The 20548-nt window shown below is 38.1% G+C and overlaps 2 protein-coding genes across 5 annotated transcripts in view; one reads left to right on the top strand and one right to left on the bottom strand.

Annotated features, from left to right (window-relative positions):
* The window catches only part of LSAMP (limbic system associated membrane protein), a 651408-nt gene that overhangs the window by 344566 nt on the left and 286294 nt on the right, over nt 1-20548 (top strand). For all 3 annotated transcript variants that reach the window (XM_082394752.1, XM_082394751.1, XM_082394750.1), the window contains exon 2: nt 12442-12674. In XM_082394752.1, the coding sequence (XP_082250878.1) occupies nt 12442-12674 (233 nt within the window). The remainder of the gene's footprint in view (nt 1-12441; nt 12675-20548) is intronic.
* Nucleotides 12682-20548, bottom strand: part of LOC309630039 (uncharacterized protein) — a 455061-nt gene continuing 447194 nt past the window's right edge. The window contains exon 2 of one of the 2 annotated variants that reach the window (XM_082394801.1): nt 12682-19729. In XM_082394801.1, coding sequence (XP_082250927.1) covers nt 15961-16518 — 558 coding nt within the window. In that variant the 5' untranslated portion in view covers nt 16519-19729 and the 3' untranslated portion in view covers nt 12682-15960. The remainder of the gene's footprint in view (nt 19730-20548) is intronic. The other variant, XM_082394802.1, reaches the window with a different exon arrangement.

Raw genomic sequence — 20548 nt, 5'->3', positions numbered from 1 at the left:
CAGAACACTCTATGACATAAATCACAGCAAGATCCTTTTTGACCCACCTCCTAGAGAAATGGAGATAAAAACAAAAATAAACAAATGGGACCTAATGAAACTTAAAAGCTTTTGCAGAGCAAAGGAAACCATAAACAAGATGAAAAGACAACCCTCAGAATTGGAGAAAATATTTGCAAATGAAGCAACTGACAATGGATTAATCTCCAAAACATACAAGCAACTCATGCAGCTCAATATCAAAAAAACAAACAACCCAATCCAAAAATGGGCAGAAGACCTAAATAGACATTTCTCCAAAGAAGATATACAGATTGCCAACAAACACATGAAAGAATGCTCAACATCATTAATCATTAGAGAAATGCAAATCAAAACTACAATGAGATATCATCTCACACCGTCCAGAATGGCCATCATCAAAAAATCTAGAAACAATAAATGCTGGAGAGGGTGTGGAGAAAAGAGAACCCTCTTGCACTGTTGGTGGGAATGTAAATTGATACAGCCACTATGGAGAACAGTATAGAGGTTCCTTAAAAAACTAAAAATAGAACTACCATACGGCCCAGCAATCCCACTGCTGGGCATATACCCTGAGAAAACCGTAATTCAAAAAGAGTCATGTACCAAAATGTTCATTGCAGCTCTATTTACAATAGCCAGGACCTGGGAGCAACTGAAGTGTCCCTCGACAGATGAATGGATAAAGAAGATGTGGCACATATATACAATGGAATATTACTCAGCCATCAAAAGGAACGAAACTGAGTTATTTGTAGTGAGGTGGATGGACCTAGAGACTGTCATACAGAGTGAAGTAAGTCAGAAAGAGAGAAACAAATACCATATGCTAACACATATATAAGGAATCTAAAAAAAAAAAAAGAAGAAAAAACAATGGTCAGAAGAACCTAGGGGCAAGACAGGAATAAAGATGCAGACCTACTAGAGAATGGACTTGAGGATACGGGGAGGGGGAAGGGTAAGCTGGGACAAAGTGAGAGGGTGGCATGGAGATATATACACTACCAAACGTAAAATAGATAGCTAGTGGGAAGCAGCTGCATAGCACAGGGAGATTAGCTTGGTGCTTTGTGACCCCCTAGAGGGGTGGGATAGGGAGGGTGGGAGGGAGGGAGATGAAAGAGGGAAGAGATATGGGGACATATATATATGTATAACTGATTCACTTTGTTATAAAGCAGAAACTAACACACCATTATAAAGCAATTATACTCCAATAAAGATGTTAAAAATAAAATAAAATAAAATTTCAATCTGAAGAAGTATAATTAAAGCCAAAAAACTGATGAAATATATGAAAACTACTCCATGAGGCCAGGAAAGAAGAAAAATACAATCCTGGAGAACAACAGTATATGAAAGGTGAGTGGAGAAAGTGGGGCAGATTATGCAAATTGAGAAATAGCAGGAGATTTAGGAGGAGAGACAATAAAATGAAAAACAGGTGGTGAATAGTGCTGAAAACTATGATGTGATTAAATAGGACAAATACTTAAAATAAATCCATTGGATTTGGCAATTAGTGGATTAACAACGTCATTCTGAAAATGGTCTTGATAGAGCCAGATGAAGGTAATGTGTCCATGAAGGAGAGTTGCTATTAATCAATGTAATATTGACTATTGATATCAACATTATGATTAATATGAACATAATTGATACCAACATTATGTGAACTATTGATTAGTCAACATAATCCTTGCTGCTATTCAATTCAGGTTCCTGAGCACATACAGAGATTTCAGCAGAGTTCCTGGTGCCGTGTCAAAAGGTTTTGACCATAAATGGTGATAAGTAATCCAGAAGAAATAAAGGAACTATTTCAAAACAATGCTTTATTAGATTTAGCTCTTTCCCTTTCTCTGCCTGTCTTTTCATTTGACAGCCATTTTTTGAGAGTCACTGTGAGAGAAAATGCCTCTTCTATAATACAGTCTCAAAGCTAGAGTGCCCCAGGGACAGAGAGGGTGGGAAAATGGAATACAAATGCTCTGAGGCTAAAAAGATGGTGCTTTTGAATCATAAGGGTCTTTCTAGAACTCAGAATGTGACCTTCACCTTGTAGCATCTGTGGCTATCTCTTTAACTCAGGCTGGCTGCGAAATTTCAGTTAAGTTACACAGTGAATTTAGTAGCACAGGAGGTGATGGCCTTTGGCTTTTTCTCTCTCCCAAGTCCAGACACTGGTTACTTCTGCTCACCTTTACTGCCCTCCCAGGGTCAGTGCTTTATTAGGCTGGGGATTGTAGTTGCAGATACCATTCTCCAGTTTGAGTAGGCTGAGCTCCTTCCAAGACCTCTCCCAGGTTAGCTTTCATCTCAAACTCATCAGCTCTTGCCTTCATGCTCGTTCTCTTGCTAACTTCTGAAGCTCTTTCTCGTCACCTGATTCCAAGTCCCATTCATGTCCTGATTGTTGTTCAAGGAGAAGCAGGCCTTCAAGGATAGGTTTATATGAGGGGAAAAAATGAGGGCTAGGGAAAGAAGAAAAACCACAAAAACAGTTTGTCCCACAAGGGTGAAGTCCTCCTCATATCACTGTCCTTTGGAAGAATGTGCTGGAGAAAAAAAATAATTTTGGAGACAGGAAACATAGAGGTGATGTGTGGTGGAAAGTGGGTGATGGAAAAAGCAAACATGGAAGTCAGAAAAATCCCTATGATTATAATTCTCCATGTAAGAACTGTCCTTGTGATTTATAAGCATTCATCAGTGATCCATCGGCTTCTTGTCAGCCAGGGGAGGGGACTACTACATTTCCTTCGCCTGAGATGGATCTGTTTGATAATATGTGCTCCTTCAATTTTCAGCTGCTAGAGGCCCCTATTTCACATCTGAATCCACAAAGTACCTTTAAAAAAATTAAGACCTGTTTTGTTCCTTATATTTATCTGCCTTTATTTCTTTTATGTCTACCTCTACCAGTAAAAGCAATGTAGACAGCAGAGCCCTTTTCTAATGGTAGCGCTGATACACAGTCTCATTGTCTTGTTTATTTACTTACATACTTACTATATGTTAACTCTGTTATATCATACATGCTATATCTATCAATTTTCATATCTTAGAAGGCATAAATTTGATCCAAATTATATCTAAATGCATGTAATGGTGAGTAATATTATAACTTGATTCTGCTCCAATGATAATGTTTACGTAATGCTGTATATGGTAAAGCTATAAAGTAAGGGGCTGGCTTTTCAAGTGAGACTTCTGGAAAATAGTCTCCTGACTTTATAGCCATCCATGCCTCATACACCAGAATGTTCATCCTAAGTGCATTATAATTCATTGTAAGCACTTTCATTTCTCCTTACTGATGGAATGAGACAAAGAGTAAACCCTTTGTGGTACAAAGCACATTTTTTTCCTTCGAGAACTTAGCATATTTTTTATATTTACTTTGTAATGACTCAGAAGGCAACATCATTTTCTTTAAATAGCTGTGGAGTTGTTTTTAATTGCATAGTAAATGAAATTTTTAACTAGAAATCGGAGCCAGGATCCCAAGACTAATTTCATTCTTTCAAAGGTACAACTTAAAGGCAGGTTTTTCTCCTAAATGAGAAAGATTTTTCACAGAGAACAGAGACTCATAGCAAGAATCAAAACAAAAGCAAGCTTTCAAATGACTTCTCATCCTCACTCAACCAAGTGGGGAGGAAAGAGGAGAATCCACAGTTCAAAGGAGAGTAAAGGGGTGTAGATTCTTACTACTTCAGTGAGAGTATAACTGCTGTTCAGTCACTGAGAAGGAGGAATGAGCCTTGTTCTTGCAACTGGGGGTCCACGTAGCATAGAGTATGCCTCATCTAATCTAGGAGGAACCCAGATTCTGCCCAACAGATCTCAGCAGATCACAAAGTATAGCATGGACCCGCTGTTGTCCTCTGTCCAGGCTACCCCGAAGAGAGAGCCTCGTGTGGGTTCTGTCTGATCACAAGTGGTGAGGCATTTAAGGCCTGAGCTCCCTAGGCACACGTATGCCACAAATCCTCTAAGAATGTTCCAGAGATGGCCTTAGAGCTTCAGTTTGCACGGCGGCACTGTAACATGCTGCATCACTATCCTGCTTTCAATTGCATGCTTATGGGCTTTAGAGGACCAACTATTGCCCAGAGGGACCAGACACAAGAGAACCTAGGCCCCTAAAAGGCGGTTTCCCTTGACATACCTGTTATTAAGCAAGAAATTGAATTAAACAACAATATCTGGAGATTGCTGAATTTAGCCCCAAAATGGGATTTCTACAGAACAAATGTCCAAGATGCAAATTATGAAAAGTAATGGGCACAAAAATGTATTAGGCTCTTCCAAAACTCACTGGGTATTCTTTTTTTTTTTGGCTGTGTTGGGTCTTCGGTTCATGCGAGGGCTTTCTCTAGTTGAGGCAAGTGGGGGCCACTCTTCATCGCGGTGCGGGGACCGCTCTTCATCGCGGTGCGCGGGCCTTTCACTATCGCGGCCCCTCCCGTCGCGGGGCACAGGCTCCAGACGCGCAGGCTCAGTAGTTGTGGCTCACGGGCCCAGCTGCTCCGTGGCATGTGGGATCTTCCCAGACCAGGGCTCGAACCCGTGTCCCCTGCATTAGCAGGCGGATTCTCAACCACTGCGCCACCAGGGAAGCCCTCACTGGGTATTCTTAATACTTTAGCCTGTTTAATAATCACAATCATATGAGAAGTAGTAATTATTCCTGTTTTGCTGAAGAAAAACACTGAAGCTCTTCAGTAATAGTGGACCCATTTAGGGCCAGGCACTGCCCTATATGTTTAAAATGAACCCATTTAAACATAACAACTGGGTAATTGAATGAAAATGAAAATGAAGTTTTCGTTTTGCAGATGAGAAAACCCAGGCCCAGAGAGGTTAAGCAAGTGTCCCAAGATCACAGAGTAAGTATGTGATGGAGCTAGAATGCAGAGCAGGAAACCAGCTTCTCAGCCTAAACTTGTAACCACCCACCATGCTACATTTCTCGCTAAGTAACCTGCCTAAAGCTATTAAACTGCAGAACTCATGGCTTTTCCACCCCACCACTGACAAGAAAATGAGGAATCTCGAGTTATGGTGTGCTTAGGGTGATGAGTTATTTTCTAAAGGGACCAAGACTCTTCAAAAGAACCTAGAAGAGCTGTTTCCAACCTCTTATAAATGTTCCTGGAACTGATGGGAACTCCATCTGTGACTGGGATAGAAATCAGTTTTCTCTTGGTCCCAGTCTCAAATTTTCCTTTTAGAATTTTTGTCTTCCTCTTTTTCATTTTCTGTGTAAATGTAGAGATGATACAGTTGATGTCGCAGCCAGGGAAGCACAGATTGTCCTAGAATTGACCTTTGAGATGTACTCAACTCTTAATTTGGTAGTTCTGCTCCTCCTCTACTTGCCCCTCTCCTCACCTGCACCATCTGCATGGAATATGTGTTTATGCTCCTTCAAGAATATGAACCTGAAAATACAGCAATACATACATCATACATATGCATATATGAGAATGCATATATAGCTGGACAAGGTGCTCCCTAGTGATAATAAGAGACAAAAAGCCTGTCTAAGGAGTACTTTTTATTCCACGAATGACACAGTACTCCACGAATGACACAGACTGTCCTGGCTTTACTATTTGCCACTGTGGATTTTTTGTTTTTTGGTTTTTTTGCTCATATAGATGATGAATTATTCTAATAGGTAGTAACCCAGTCGCAGAAAGGGTGCTTTGTCAGTATAGCACATGCAAATAACTAATGCAAATTGAGAATTTAAAGAAATACATGGTTGATCTGATACATATTTAGTGGATGTCATTCTATACAGAGATAAAGTTTTTGAATGATTTGAATAAATCACTATTTTCCTTATAGCCATCCCTGTATATGACTATTTCCTTTTTATATACCATACTCTACCATGGGAGAGTATAAGCATAGATATTGTTTTACATCTTATGAAATGTTTCAATGTACATCATGTCATTTTATTCATAGAACTACACTAAGATTAGTTCTGAGAGGCTGGGGAAAGTATCATTAGCCTCATTTTATTTATGAAAAAGCTAAGATACAGAAAGGCTAAATGACTTACCTGTTTTCCAACAAGAAATAGACTGAAGGTCAGAACCCAAATCAGTTACCTTCAGGAACTAAACAGTGTATGTCTTTTACCCTAACATGCCATCAATAATATGCAGATTACTGAATCATAGTGACCAGCAATAGATTCACATGAATTGGATTCCTGTGCCTTACTACCTCTGTGTTCTCGCCCTTTTGAACATCCATCACTACTGTGTGTACATATATACGTGTGCATCAGGGGCTTGTACATGAATGTATACAAAGGACCTATGGTGGGGGAGATTATCCTATCATATAGATGCTTTCATTGTTAAATGGTGTTAATTGGACTAAAATTCAGGATGAATCTAGGAAAATAAACAATCATGAACCTAGGATCAGTTTCTACCTAAAGAAGATCAAGTTTAAGAGAGAGAGCAGACATGCACAGGGATAAGAGAACGAGGCCAAGAGAACAGGCAATGGTCAAAGCCAGAAGTCAAGTCTGAAAAGAAGTAGAGATGGGAGCAAGGCAGCTAGAAAACTGAAACTTCTGCTTGCAGGAAAGGGAAGCAGGAGTGCCTGAGGGTCAGCAGTGAAGCCCCACAATTCTCTTATTTCTTTCTGAGTTTAATCTTAGAACATGGTAATAAAGCAGAGATGATCCAAAATGTTTGATAATTCAAAATTCTTTAAATTTGGCTTTTAACTAATTTGGTGTTTTTTAATATGTTTGCATATGTGTTGCTAGACTTCATTATACTTAAAATAATATGATTAAGTCATACTAACGACTTTTAACTCAGGAGAATTTGGGATATTTCTGATAATTTACTGCATCCTCTGCTTGGAACGTTTCCTGATGCCACGCTTTAATGCCGGGAATGTACCGCATTAATTTCCAGACCAAGTGTCTTTCCTTCTAGAGGGAAATGAGTCTATGTTAGTTTTGTTGATTCACTAAGGGTTTTATTTGTAGGGTTAAAATTATAAAGCAAAAAGCATCAAAATAACGGGTCAACACACTCCTGAAGACTTCCTTCCCATCCATATCTTGAATCAATCCACATCTTACAAAAGAGAGAGAATCACAAATGTGAAAAAAATAGTAAAAGTTAATTTAAAAAAAATAGCTTTTCTATGAATAAAGGTTAATTATTTCCTTAAAAAGTCAAATTTGCCCCAACTGAGTTGATTGTCCCTTACCTGTCCTAAGTATTACTGACCCATTTTTATACATGGGGAAAAAACCCAAAACACTAAGGTTAAATGATTTCTCCAGCATTAATTTAAGAAGGAACTAAGTTATAGCTTTCTCCTGTACTATTAACAATGTACAAGGGTATAGTGTTATATAATTCAGATTCTAAAACACAACAAAGGGGCATGATTGATTAACTACTAACTTACAGAGTACCAGTAGACTTCATTGTAGTGTCTGTGTCATGAACTTATAATTCAAGGACTTTGCTGGTGGCAATTGAGTGCTTATAAATTAAGAAGCATATGCTTATGAAAAAACAGTATTGCACTGTAGATGTTTGACCTATGCTTCCGGATATTTAAACCAAGAGACCAAGGTCTAACTCGGGGTTTTCGACTTCAAACCTGCCAGCATTTTAAATGGGATACGTCCTTGTTGTTGGGCTGTCCTTTGCATTGTAGGATGTTTAGCAGCATCCTTGGCCTCTACCCACCAGATGCCAGTAGCAACCTCCCGTTTCCAGTTGTGACATTCAAAAAATGTCTTCAGATATTGCCAGATACCATCTGGAAGTACAGATTGCCCCCAGTTGAGAACCAGTCATCTAACTGTTCTTTCTTAATTTAAGAAACAAATCTCTCACCCATCCAGTTACACTTTCCCCAGTCCTTATAATTAAAAAGTATGAAGATAGATAGCTGGTGAGAAACTAAGCAAAATGTATTTATTTGTTATTCATGAATAAATATCAGATTATACTCTTAAGAAGCAGAGGAAAGTTTGGATACATTCTAATACTAACTTGTTCCATTTTTAGCGGCCAGTAATGCTTGTTAAAAATGAGATGTATCTAGTAGCAGTTGAACAGGATTAATATCTGTTAGATGTGTATCACTTACATCAAGGATATACTGTCAGTAAATATGTGATTAAGCTATCTATTGGTACACACCACATTTAGCATTTCTTTTATGCCTCCAATTATATTAATCATTTTGGAAGCATAATTCCCAGACTTAATGCAGTATGAGTGGAATTGTCAATGTACCTATTTGTATAAGTGTGCATAATATACTTGGTGTAAAGTACTCACAGAGATCCGATGCTTGGGATTTTTATGGGTGCATTGATTTTTTGTGACAGTTTTATGGATTCAGACATACTGAACAGGGAAGTTAGAAATTTGTTTGCTTGACTTTCCTGTTATTTTTTTAAAGCTGATTTTTTAAAAAAAAATCATAGGTTCATGGTTAAGTAAGTAACCCACCTGATATTTGTGGGTTCATGATTAAAGTGGGCAACTCACTAAATGTTTATCTAGTGCTTTACACGTCTTTTCACTGTTTTTAGTGTGTGATATAGATTATTTAATTCCCAGGAATGATCTTTCTTCACTGGGAACAATTTTTTCTCTCCTTTGATTTCATGTTAATGTCACACTCAATAATTCTTTTTAAATTTTCCTTATGTGTCTGATAATTTTAATCATTACTTAAGAAAAGTTAAAATAGTTATCACCTATCCTGCACCTATTAGATAATTAACAAATATTTGATAATTGATCTAATAGTAGTTTGTTAAATTCAGTTGGTTTATTCCACATTTCAGCGAGTGCCTACTGTGTACACGGTGGGTTATGCTGTTGGCTCCATTAAGGTTCCATAGGTGAATTCTTGAGGGTCACTCTCATTAATAAACTTATGAGGAAAGTTAAGTACAGACAACTAATTCAGTGTGGAGTATAATGGGATCATAAGAAGGAGCCAAGTAAAAGGATGGGACACTAATCAGAGGAGATTTCCTGGAGAGGTGACACTTTGTATTATATCCCCATGTCCTCAGCTGCCTGCCAGAAATCCCACCTAGAGTGGACGGTCATTCTCTGCCTTCTCCTCTTGGCACCAGCACCGACTCTCTTTACCATGTAGTCCTTTCTAAATCCTCGAATGATTTGCCTACCCTGAGCTCCTGAAGGAAACATTCTATTAAATCCAAACAACACATAACAATATAGATTTTAAAAATTTATCTCTTTATCCTTTCCCTGCTTTGGCCAAAGCTGACTTTGAAGATAAAGTCACTAGGTATTTAGTTTTGAACTAGACTGTCTGGTACTGAAGCAGCATTGTGGGTGAGGGATAATTCATTACCATCTTACGATGGTGTGGCGTGAGAATTCTCATTGACTCCACAGGCATGCCCAATGCACATTTAAGCCACTTACCTTCTAGATGCAAGCTCATGATGCTTATTGACCAGTCACCGCATGCTGGAACCTGGGTCTGCCTTTAATCAGCATTTCCTCATTTCCGAATAGCTAGACATCTGTGACTACCCTATATGACTGGTTATTTCCATTTAACAAACAAAAGTGCTACACTTTTGTGTAATTGAGACTATACTTTGACTCTGACCATCTTTTTTCTTATGTGCACTTCTTATGGTTTAAAATAGTTGCCACCTTAAATCAAGATTTAAACATTTTTAACGTTAAATTAATTCTGAAATTGTGAGACTTTTTGCTCATTTTTCAGTATGAATGTTCTAGCCATGTGGTAGAAAGATTATTTTCTAGTTTAGAGAGTCAACACATTTACTCTGAACTATTAACTACTTAAAAAAAGAACCTTTAAATATCTGGAGGAGTGGTTTCCTTTTGAAAAATACTACATTGTGCTCTGGTGCTTGGAGTTGGCTAATTATGTTGAGTTAGTAAAAAGTGTGAGTGTATGTGTGTATGTATATATTCTAGTGTACCTTTCACTTATTTGGAAGTAAAAGAGAAATTACAAAAAATAAATATGAGTGAAACACAATGTAAAAATAAGATGTTATGTAGATTATCACAGCAAAATTTCCACATTACGTATTGTTTTGATACATGCATTTTTATGGGTCTGGCAATTTTGCTGAAATCGTCAATTGCTTCTTTACATAAGATAGTTCTGAACTCTCTCAGAGAATAACTCCGAATAATGATCTATGTGATAATTACAACTTTTCCAGAGGCAAAAATGGCTAAAGTGTCCAAAGGACCCTAAAGATTCAACTTAGAAACTCTACCTTATACTGATAAGGAAATTTGCCCAATTCATTAGTGGATGCTGTAAGGAGTTGGGATGGGGAGTGGAATATAAGTAACCATATGTCTTATTTCTGCATATATGACACTGTTAGTTCATATGACAGGCATTTACCAGGGTCTGTTTTACAGCAGATTATTGTTTGGAGGTACCATAATGAATAAGACAAAATTTCTCTTTATTTGATATATAGGCTATATTTATGTAAAATATATTATATTGTATTTTTTTCAGGATGAACATGTTAGAGCCTATTCCAGGCTAAACAGCATTCAAGGTTCACCTCTGTGCAATAGCATACCTAGTTACTGCTGTGTTGTGCTGTGTAGATGATAAAAAAAATGCAAGGGTAAATGTGATAGAAGACTTAAAATGCATTTACGGAGAGAAACTTCCATTTTCTCAGTAGAAAAGAAAAACACAGGAGACCTACATCAACAACTTTATTTACGATCTAGAAGAAGACAGCAAATAATCTATTAATTGATTCATAACTGAGTCTAAGTTGAGAAGTGCCGCAAATACCACCAAGGACAGAGACATGATGCCACCAAAGAATAGAAGAGGAAAAGTAAAATTGAGTCTGGAGAGAAGCAGCAAGCATCCGTAAAGTTAGCTTTGCCCTCCTATTTAGAGTTTCAAATTATCAAACATAATTAATCTCAATAATATCTGCATGGTAGAAAAACACATATTGGAGATAACTAAATGATACCTTAATCCACCTATGTTTTTGAAAAGCAATAGGTGGAGAAGAAAAGAAAGACCTGTATATCATGGCACCCAAGTAATTAAATAAAATTCTCATGTTTACTAAAATATGCAAGTCACCCAAAAATAATGGAATAAGGAGGCCTTTTGTACCATGGGTGAAGTATTTTTAAAAGGTTCGTCATTTCTCCTTCTTTTAAGAGAGATGAGTTGACCTCTATGTCTTTACGGTGGTCAAGCCATGGATCATGCATCCACTTCCTGTGCGTGCATGACTGTTTAGACCTGAGAGAAAACTTGGATTGGACTGGGTTTGGAAAATACAGGGGAACATGGTGTTTTAATTGTTCTGCTGTCATGCTCCTGGCTCCTTCTGTCCATCCCTCAGGCCCCAGAGTACTGAGCAGCTGGGTTTGCAGCTGTGAACAGGGTCTGAGACAATCTCCCCGTGAGGCAGATATAAATCTTGCCAAAGGGATACAGAGAGAAGTTTTTTGCTTGATGTTTCCATTTCCAGATTCTTGCTAGAATTGAAGGAGTATGGTTTTCTCCATTAAACCCTTTTAGGTTTCTAAAATAAGTAGTTATTCAAATAAATATTTATTCCTTCATGTTTCTTGGAAGAAGAACTACAAAATTAGTTTTTTCATCTACCATATAAGATCGAATTCATTCTATTGTGCCAGAAATGCCGGTAGCAAGCTGTCTTGCCAGCAGGCAACCTACTGCCCTCAGCAGATGGAACCAGACTTAGGCAAGATGATACTAGCTTTGATTTTCTTGATACAATTCCTATCTACTTACCCTTGGACCTGCTCACACACTTCTCACTCCTGGGAGTGGGCATTCCAAACTTGGAAGGATCAGAAGCAAGCTCTGAAATTCAGTCTAATTCCTACAATGGTGGGGTATAACTTGAATCTACCATCACATAAGCCTTTAGGAAATACTAATGAAAGAATAAATGCAGTTCAGAACTGAGTAAATATGCCACATTATCAATTGTCTAATTCTCAAAGTTATTTAAACAAATGGAGTTCTGTGTGAATGACCTTTTCCGAGACAAGAAGAAGATAATCCAGTGGGAAGTCAATATCCATTTAACTTTACTTTCCTGCACTACTCGTACTGATTGTTGATTGCCACACTGGGTATAATATAATGGCATCCATCCATTGGATGGTAATTAGATCTTAAAGGAGAAATAGCAACAATATTTAGGACTCTAAGAAATGGCATAGCCAGGATTCATCCTGCACATAATTATTTCTCTTGATTGGCTCTGTTGAATCAAATTGCATGGAGAATGAATGCAGATCCATGTATGGCTAAGGCTCTAATGTTGTTATTCTACTTTGCCAGGTGTGTTGTAGAAGATAAGAACTCGAAGGTGGCCTGGTTGAACCGTTCTGGCATCATTTTTGCTGGGCACGACAAGTGGTCTCTGGACCCCCGGGTTGAGCTGGAGAAACGCCATTCTCTGGAATACAGCCTCCGAATCCAGAAGGTGGATGTCTACGATGAGGGTTCCTACACTTGCTCAGTGCAGACACAGCATGAGCCCAAGACCTCCCAAGTTTACTTGATCGTGCAAGGTAAGACAAAATAAGAAAAAAGTGGTAAAGGAGAGGTGAGGCAGAAAGTAATCATAACATACAAATACTCAAACAATCCTTTCTAAAATAAAAGAACACTTCCAAATGCGTTATGGAACTTCAGTATGTATTTTCTCTCCAAAAGGATAGGCTTTAAATGAGAGAACTAAGGAGGATATAGAAAGAGGAGTCTTGCCACTGTGAGCCAATACCCTTGGTGAGAATATTTTCTTTTAGCCCTGAGTGTAAAAACACACAGCAAAGGCCACAGCTGTGTCCACAGGGACACAAGAACACACAGACTGCTCAGAGCCATGTGAAGTCCACTTTATTATACTGTTAGGTACTGGATGCTTTTGCTGAAGATTTGATTTTTATCTGTCCTCAGTCTAAAGAATATCACTAATTATCTGTTTTAATGATGGTAAATGTTATTTGGAAAAATAAAAATTTCCAGAGGCCTTGACATCCTTTCAGCTGACTAGCTTTCTTTGTAGTTTGTATCTCCATTTAATGGCAAGTTATTCGTGAGCAAGTGCAGTGACGGGGATCTGCAAAGTCATCAGGGATAATCTGCTTCCAGATTGGGGTTTCCAAGGGCACATCTGAGTCATGGTTTTACAGGATGAAAATCCTAAATGGCATACGCAAGCCCCCAAACTATAGCTCTCTTGGGTCCCTTTCCCCATAATAGCAGAATGAGAACAAAGCTGATCAGCTGCACAATTTTATTGCAAGTAGAGTCAAACTACCAGCAGTTTCAATCCATCTATCAGGAAGGATCTAAGCACTAACAAATATTAGGGCTGTGTTCATGTATTCTTGATTTACAATTTTATGTAAATTTAATGCAAATTAGGCATGGCCCTAGGGCTCCTGTCAAGATTCCAGTGCAGTCAGTTGTATGGCAAAGTTTGACTGTAGCTTCTATTAATGTGTTAAGGAATTGATTATTGCAGCATTTAAATCATTGCTCCCCCAACTCCTCTGATTAATAGATTGAAACTGTTTGTTTGCTCTTTAGTTCTTCTAGGTCTTGTTAAACGTTTCTTGTATTTTCTCCATTCTATTTCCAAGATTTTGGATCATCTTCACTATCATTATTCTGAATTCTTTTTCAGGTAGACTGCCTATTTCCTCTTCATTTGTTAGGTCTGGTGGGTTTTTGCCTTGCTCCTTCATCTGCTGTGTGTTTCTCTGTTTTCTTATTTTGCTTAACTTACTGTGTTTGGGGTCTCCTTTTCGCAGGCTGCAGGTTCATAGTTCCCGTTGTTTTTGGTGTCTGTCCCCAGTGGCTAAGGTTGGTTCAGTGGGTTGTGTAGACTTCCTGGTGGAGAGGACTAGTGCCTGTGTTCTGGTGGATGAGGCTGGATCTTGTCTTTCTGGTGGGCAGGTCCACGTCTGGTGGTGTGTTTTGGGGTGTCTGTGGCCTTTTTATGATTTTAGGCAGCCTCTCTGCTAATGGAAATGGGAGTAAAATACATCAGAGACTGCCTGGTGCAGCAGCGGTTTAGTCATGTGACCGCTATCTTGGTCCATTTGCAATGGCTGACAGCTTCATTTTATTGCTTATAAAAGGCATGTCTACTGACTTGCAAAGTTCCTATCACAGTCAAAGCATAGAATGCTTTCCTTGTAGTTTAGTGGAGAGCACTTGAGTTTCTTAATAAGAGACACCAGGGTTTGGATCTCAGGCAGCCCATTTAAGTGTGTAAACATAACTACTGATGTGTACTATGTAAATGGGTTAATTTATCAACTCCCTCAAAACACAGGCACACACACACACACACACACACACACACACACACACTCACACATGCACACACAACTCAAAACAAAAGGAGAAGCTCTATCTCATTTAATGGCAGAGGGAAGGGAGATAACTAGTTTACTTAAGGCCCCTCACCTTCACATCCTTCAGTATTATTGGAAAGCTACTAGAGACCACAACTAGAGAATGTGTATTGTCCTATATGGAATAACATTGGGCAATCTGAGTATTACGTTCCTTGGTTTCTAGATAAGGAAACAGAAGTTAATTAGATTTAGGTTAGTGGTTACAGATCGCACAGAGAGTTCAGAGAGTAGTTTGGAGCCAAGCAGACCAAGAATCAAATTTGAAGCACTTTCTACTGGAATGGAAATTTTTTTGCTATGACTTTTTAAGAACTACCAGATTTATATTTGTCTGAGCTCTTAGCGCCAAATGCCCAAAGCCCTTCCTCCTTTTTTCTTATTCATGTATGCACTTTTATAGCTACAAACACAACCATCTTGAGGGTTAGAGCTAGAACTAGGTTAGATCATACTGCTTATACCTTCATACCATGTCAGCACAAGTGAAATTAACTTAAATTTAACTTAATATTAAGTTATTAAATTTAACTAAATATTAAGGGATGGAGAAGGACCTATAAAATACCAGGTACTGTTCATTCATTATCTCGTTTGATTTTAATAATATTATTATTAAGTGGGTGTTAATAACTTTATTGTAAATATGAAAATGCTTGAAGTTCAGAAATAATAAGGAGCTGTCCAAGGCTGCCTGTTGACTTAGGAAAGAGTTTCAAACCCATATCTGTTTGAGTCAAGATATTATAGTGTTTTCTTTTTAACCATATTGCTTTAAAAGAAAAATGAGAAACAAAGCTTGTTCTTGTAAGGGCGATAAAGAAAGGTTGTCTCCTCCTTAAGCCTGAGTTATGAAGGGGGATTTTTTGGACAATTATATGGATGCTGGCATTTGATATTTCATGCCAGATGGCTGATTCGCTTCCACTTAGGACATTCAACTTTGTGATTATGTCAGTTGGTCCACCCCTTCATGCTGCTTGTTCACACTGCTTCCTACTCTGTGCCTCAACTCTACGTGTTTTCACCACATCAAAGATGCTGCCATTCTTCTTTCCTCCAATTCCACAGCACCTTCCTTCAGAATATAACGGTCTTTTGAATTTTTCAAGTTCTTCCTTGCTCACCATACATGGTTTCTGCAACTCCCACTTAACTAGTCATTAAATAAATACTGTATTCTTTTTCTTTGCCCATTGGTGAGGCCACCTTTCGCTCAAAGATGCTGTGAGATATTACTAAAGAATAGCAGTTAAGAAAGCAGGCTTCAAATCTCGGTTTTCCTTCTTGCTAATTAAATAAATTTTGGGGGTAAACCACTTGATTTCTCTAAGACTCAGTTTTGTCCTATGTAAAATAGAGATAAAATTAAAATTTTAAACCCTCCTTAATGAATTGTAAGGATTAAATTACATGATTATGTAAGCCCCTAGCCCAGTGTCTGGAGATCATGAGTTCTCACCCAATAAGATGATGATGATGATGGTGATGATGATGATGATGATGATGATGATGATGGTGGTGGTGATGATGATGATGATGATGATGATGATGGTGGTGGTGGTGGTGGTGGTGGTGATGATGATGATGATGGTGGTGGTGGTGGTGGTGGTGGTGGTGATGATGATGATGATGGTGGTGGTGGTGGTGGTGGTGATGATGATGATGATGGTGGTGGTGGTGGTGATGTTGATGATGATGATGATGATGGTGGTGGTGGTGATGTTGATGATGATGATGATGATGATGATGGTGGTGGTGGTGGTGGTGGTGGTGATGATGATGATGGTGGTGGTGGTGGTGGTGATGTTGATGATGATGATGATGATGATGATGATGATGATGGTGGTGGTGGTGGTGGTGATGATGATGATGGTGGTGGTGGTGGTGATGATGATGATGGTGGTGGTGGTGGTGATGTTGATGATGATGATAACCACTGTGACAACAACCACGCTGCTGCTGCTGCTGCTCGAGTATCTCTCATGAGGCTCGCTTTTGCCCGAGGTGCTGCCCAGAGTCTAACAACTCCTTCCACTCGTTGCCTGTTACCCTTGCAGTAGGCTCTTTTAGCTGTTATTCAGGTCCCTGTCCAGTCCATTTTCTTCAGTTGTCCTTTTCCTTAGCATCCAGTCTTTCGCTTTACTTCTTTAGGATTTTAAAGGGCTTCTTAGACCAGCATCACCTTTAAGTTTTCAACTCCATTTATTAAGGATGTCTGAGGACAACATGCAGCATGCATCAGCAACACATAGAGGGTTTGTAAAAGTCCATTTTAGATCGGTGGCACTCCCCCACCCCAGAATTTCTAATTAAGTAGTTCTGGGGGTAGGGCCTGATAATTTGCACTTCTAACACATTCCCAGCTGATACTGATGCTGCTGGGGCAGGGACCATACTTTGAGAACCACTACTTTAAAAGAAGTATGTACCTTAAGAACATCTGGGGAAATAATCCTGCATAATTTCATTCAATTTCAGGTAGTGTTAAGTGTTACACCCCCCAATATTCCTAAAACTAATCTTCTTGGGCATGAGACAGGAAAGGTAGATTGACAAATACCTTAACTTTCACGATAACATCTTAGGCCCTCTACGGCTTCTTACCTAGCCTAGTCCCGTGGAAAGAAAATCGCCTCCTCCCAAACTGTCCATTTTCAGGTATCAAAGCTGAAAAAAAAAAAAATGGTTGAGACATGAAACTTCTCTAGACTTCAAAAATCTCAACTTTATAAATGTTTAAGTGTTTGTCCCCCCCACGCTTCTCCTGCATCCCATTTCCCCTGGAAGCTTACTTTCCTTTTACATATTCCCACCACGTTAGTGACTTTTCAACATCTCCAACATTTTCTCTCTTATTTTGGTGACTATTTTTCAGAGAGGAAGTAAGTTTTTTTTTCTTTTTATCAGTTCATTAGGATCTTTACAGACAAAATAACCTGTGTTGAAATAAATATGCTGCATGGTCTGCTAAACTCAATCTTTAGCTGAATGACATCTCCAAACATCTGCCTCATGAGGAACACAGGTGAAAGTTTTGCATCAGCAAATACACAAATCAATAATGACCTCTGGGATCACTTGTGATTAGTGATAGTAACTGTTGCATTTGTGGAAGCCAAGTCTATTCAAATATACACATTCATTTGAGATACTTAATAAGTGATGAGACCCATTTCTAAAGCCAGATTTTGGTTCCTACACCACCTCCTTTACAGATTCTAAACTCAAAGATTGAGAAAACATTACCCTTAACTTCAATAAAATAAACAGATTCCTCTGGCATCTTTCCCATTAATAATGTCCATTTCTTCTCCATAGGTTACCCTCCAATGATTGCCTGTTTTTTCTTATCATGCCACAGATGGAGGCACTTGTGTTAAGGCAATATTTCTCTTCATCTGATCCTTACATAAACTGCAAAAAAGTCAACAGTTTGGTTATTATACTTTTCAAAATGCAGATTCCTGAGAACCACTTTCAGAACAATTGAATCAGAAGCCTTAGGAATGCAGCCAGAATTTGTGAATACATTATGTTCTGCAGGTGATTCAGTTACATGTGGAAAAACCAAGAACTACTGTTCTAGAAATCTAAGCAATCAATGACAGGGATTTGATGCTGCCTGCCTGTTCATTTTTCCATATGACATGGCATCAAATTATATCTAAAACTCTGGGAAGCAGGTACTAGGGCCTTGTAATAGAAAAATTTTAAGTAAAATAAAATAAACCTGTGTACTCATTGAAAACAGATTAATCTCAGCTTCTTGAGCCCTGGGGAAAGTGGCTCCAATATTTTTTTTTTACCTGTAGCATTAAGAATCTCCATATGTGGAGGTTCCTTAAAAAACTAAAAGTAGAACTACCATACGACCCAGCAATCCCACTACTGGGCATATACCCTGAGAAAACCATAATTCAAAAAGAGTCATGTACCACAATGTTCATTGCAGCTCTATTTACAATAGCCAGGACATGGAAGCAACCTAAGTGTCCCTCGACAGATGAATGGATAAAGAAAATGTGGCACATATATGCAATGGAATATTACTCAACCATAAAAAGAAACAAAATTGAGTTATTTGTAGTGAGGTGGATGGACCTAGAGTCTGTCATACAGAGTGAAGTAAGTCAGAAAGAGAAAAACAAATACCATATGCTAACACATATATATGGAATCTAAAAAAAAAAAAAAATGGTTCGGAAGAACCTAGGGACAGGACAGGAATAAAGACGCAGACGTAGAGAATGGACTTGAGGACACGGGGAGGTGGAAGGGTAAGCTGGGACGAAGTGAGAGAGTGGCATGGACATATATGCACTACCAGATGTAAAATAGACAGCTAGTGGGAAGCAACCGCATAGCACAGGGAGATCAGCTCGGTGCTTTGTGACCACCTAGAGGGGTGGGATAGAAAGGGTGGGAGGGAGGAACAAGAGGGGGGAGTTATAGGGATATATGTATATTTATAGCTGATTCACTTTGTTATAAAGCAGAAACTAACACATCATTGTAGAACAATTATACTCCAATAAAGATGTTAAAAAAAATAAATGGTAGAATTCACCTGTGGGGGGGGGGGAAATCTCCATGTGTATGTGAATACTGTGGACTTCCTGACATGATGATATTTTTTTTAATGTGAATCTTATTTTTAAATATCTCATTTGCCATACCTTACAGCATTTATCATATTTTCAATTTATTTATTACATTATTCTTGAGTCCGGTACCCATACTAGAGTGGTAATTTCTGTGTTGAGTCATTTGCTCTCTTTTAATGCTATTCTAATTTGGTTAACATAGTTTTCAAAACGGCCTAACCTGCATATACTAAAATTGGAGATAATTTTTTAAAAGCATTTTGGAGTCTTTGAAATGCATTTCTTAGTTAATATTTAAATTTCACTATAATATTGAATAGAATCCCAGAAATTTTCTCATCACTATGACTCAAATCACACACATGGATTGTGAGAATCTCTCTATTGCTTGTAGGGAACTGTATTGCATAATTACCTTAATTAAACCAATATAACTATGGGAAGAAATATGAAAGTCGACTCCTTGTAAGACCAGACACGACACGTTAGGTCTTTCTTTTCAAATTCCCACACTTAAAACACCACATTTCCTGTATCTCATTAATCCTATAATATTCATATTGGCTTACAGAAGGAATCTGTAGATTCCTTCTTTAATAATTGAAAATTCAAATGTTATGAAACATTTAATTTTTTCATGATTACTAGTCTAGAACTTACTGTTTCTAAGATTTAAATTCTTGGGTGCATTTTATAATCCTCTTAAACATTCCTAATTCTGACCAAAATCTACTACCCAGAACTCCAAGCAGATGTCCTTTTAATCTCTTTCTTCTTTCCTTCTTTCATTATTTCCTTTGTTCTCCCTTCCCTTCCATCCTTCTTCTTTTCCTTCCTTAATTAGCATCATGTTGCATTGATTATTTTTTCAATAACTTAACATTGCCTACAAAATTTCATACAAAATGTTTGCCACTGCATTCCAATTCAACTTAGCCTGGAGCTCTGTACATGTTTTAAACGTTCTAATGAAATAAAGAATTCAAAACCTTCTTTAGTTAGATTTTATCTGAGAGTTAATTCTGTTGATTATTGAGAATCTTACTGATTACCTGGAATTCTCATTTGGATTTTACGTGCTGAAGTCTACTAATTCTCCTACTCTTCAGCTTAATTTTCCAGACAATAACCCCTTGATTGGCTGTTAATAGGTCAGGTTCAGACTTTAAGGACATCACTATCCACATCAGCAATCAGACAGCCAATGTAATGGGAAGAAGTGAAACTTTGGGGCTAAAATAATTTGAGAATATTACCTCATGTAGTTTTAATTTGATAATTTGATAGTCCTCCTGTAGGAAGGACTTCAAGTCTTGTCTAAATCAAGCCCACCCACTCATAATTAATCGCGATCTCCAAGCTCTGTGTATGTACCTGCAGTCCACCTTTTAGTTATTAAAATAAATCCAC

The sequence above is a fragment of the Balaenoptera borealis genome (genome assembly GCF_965194805.1).
Source record: "Balaenoptera borealis genome assembly, chromosome: 5".
Classification (NCBI taxonomy): domain Eukaryota; kingdom Metazoa; phylum Chordata; class Mammalia; order Artiodactyla; family Balaenopteridae; genus Balaenoptera; species Balaenoptera borealis.
This window is presented reverse-complemented; position numbering and strand designations above follow the sequence as displayed.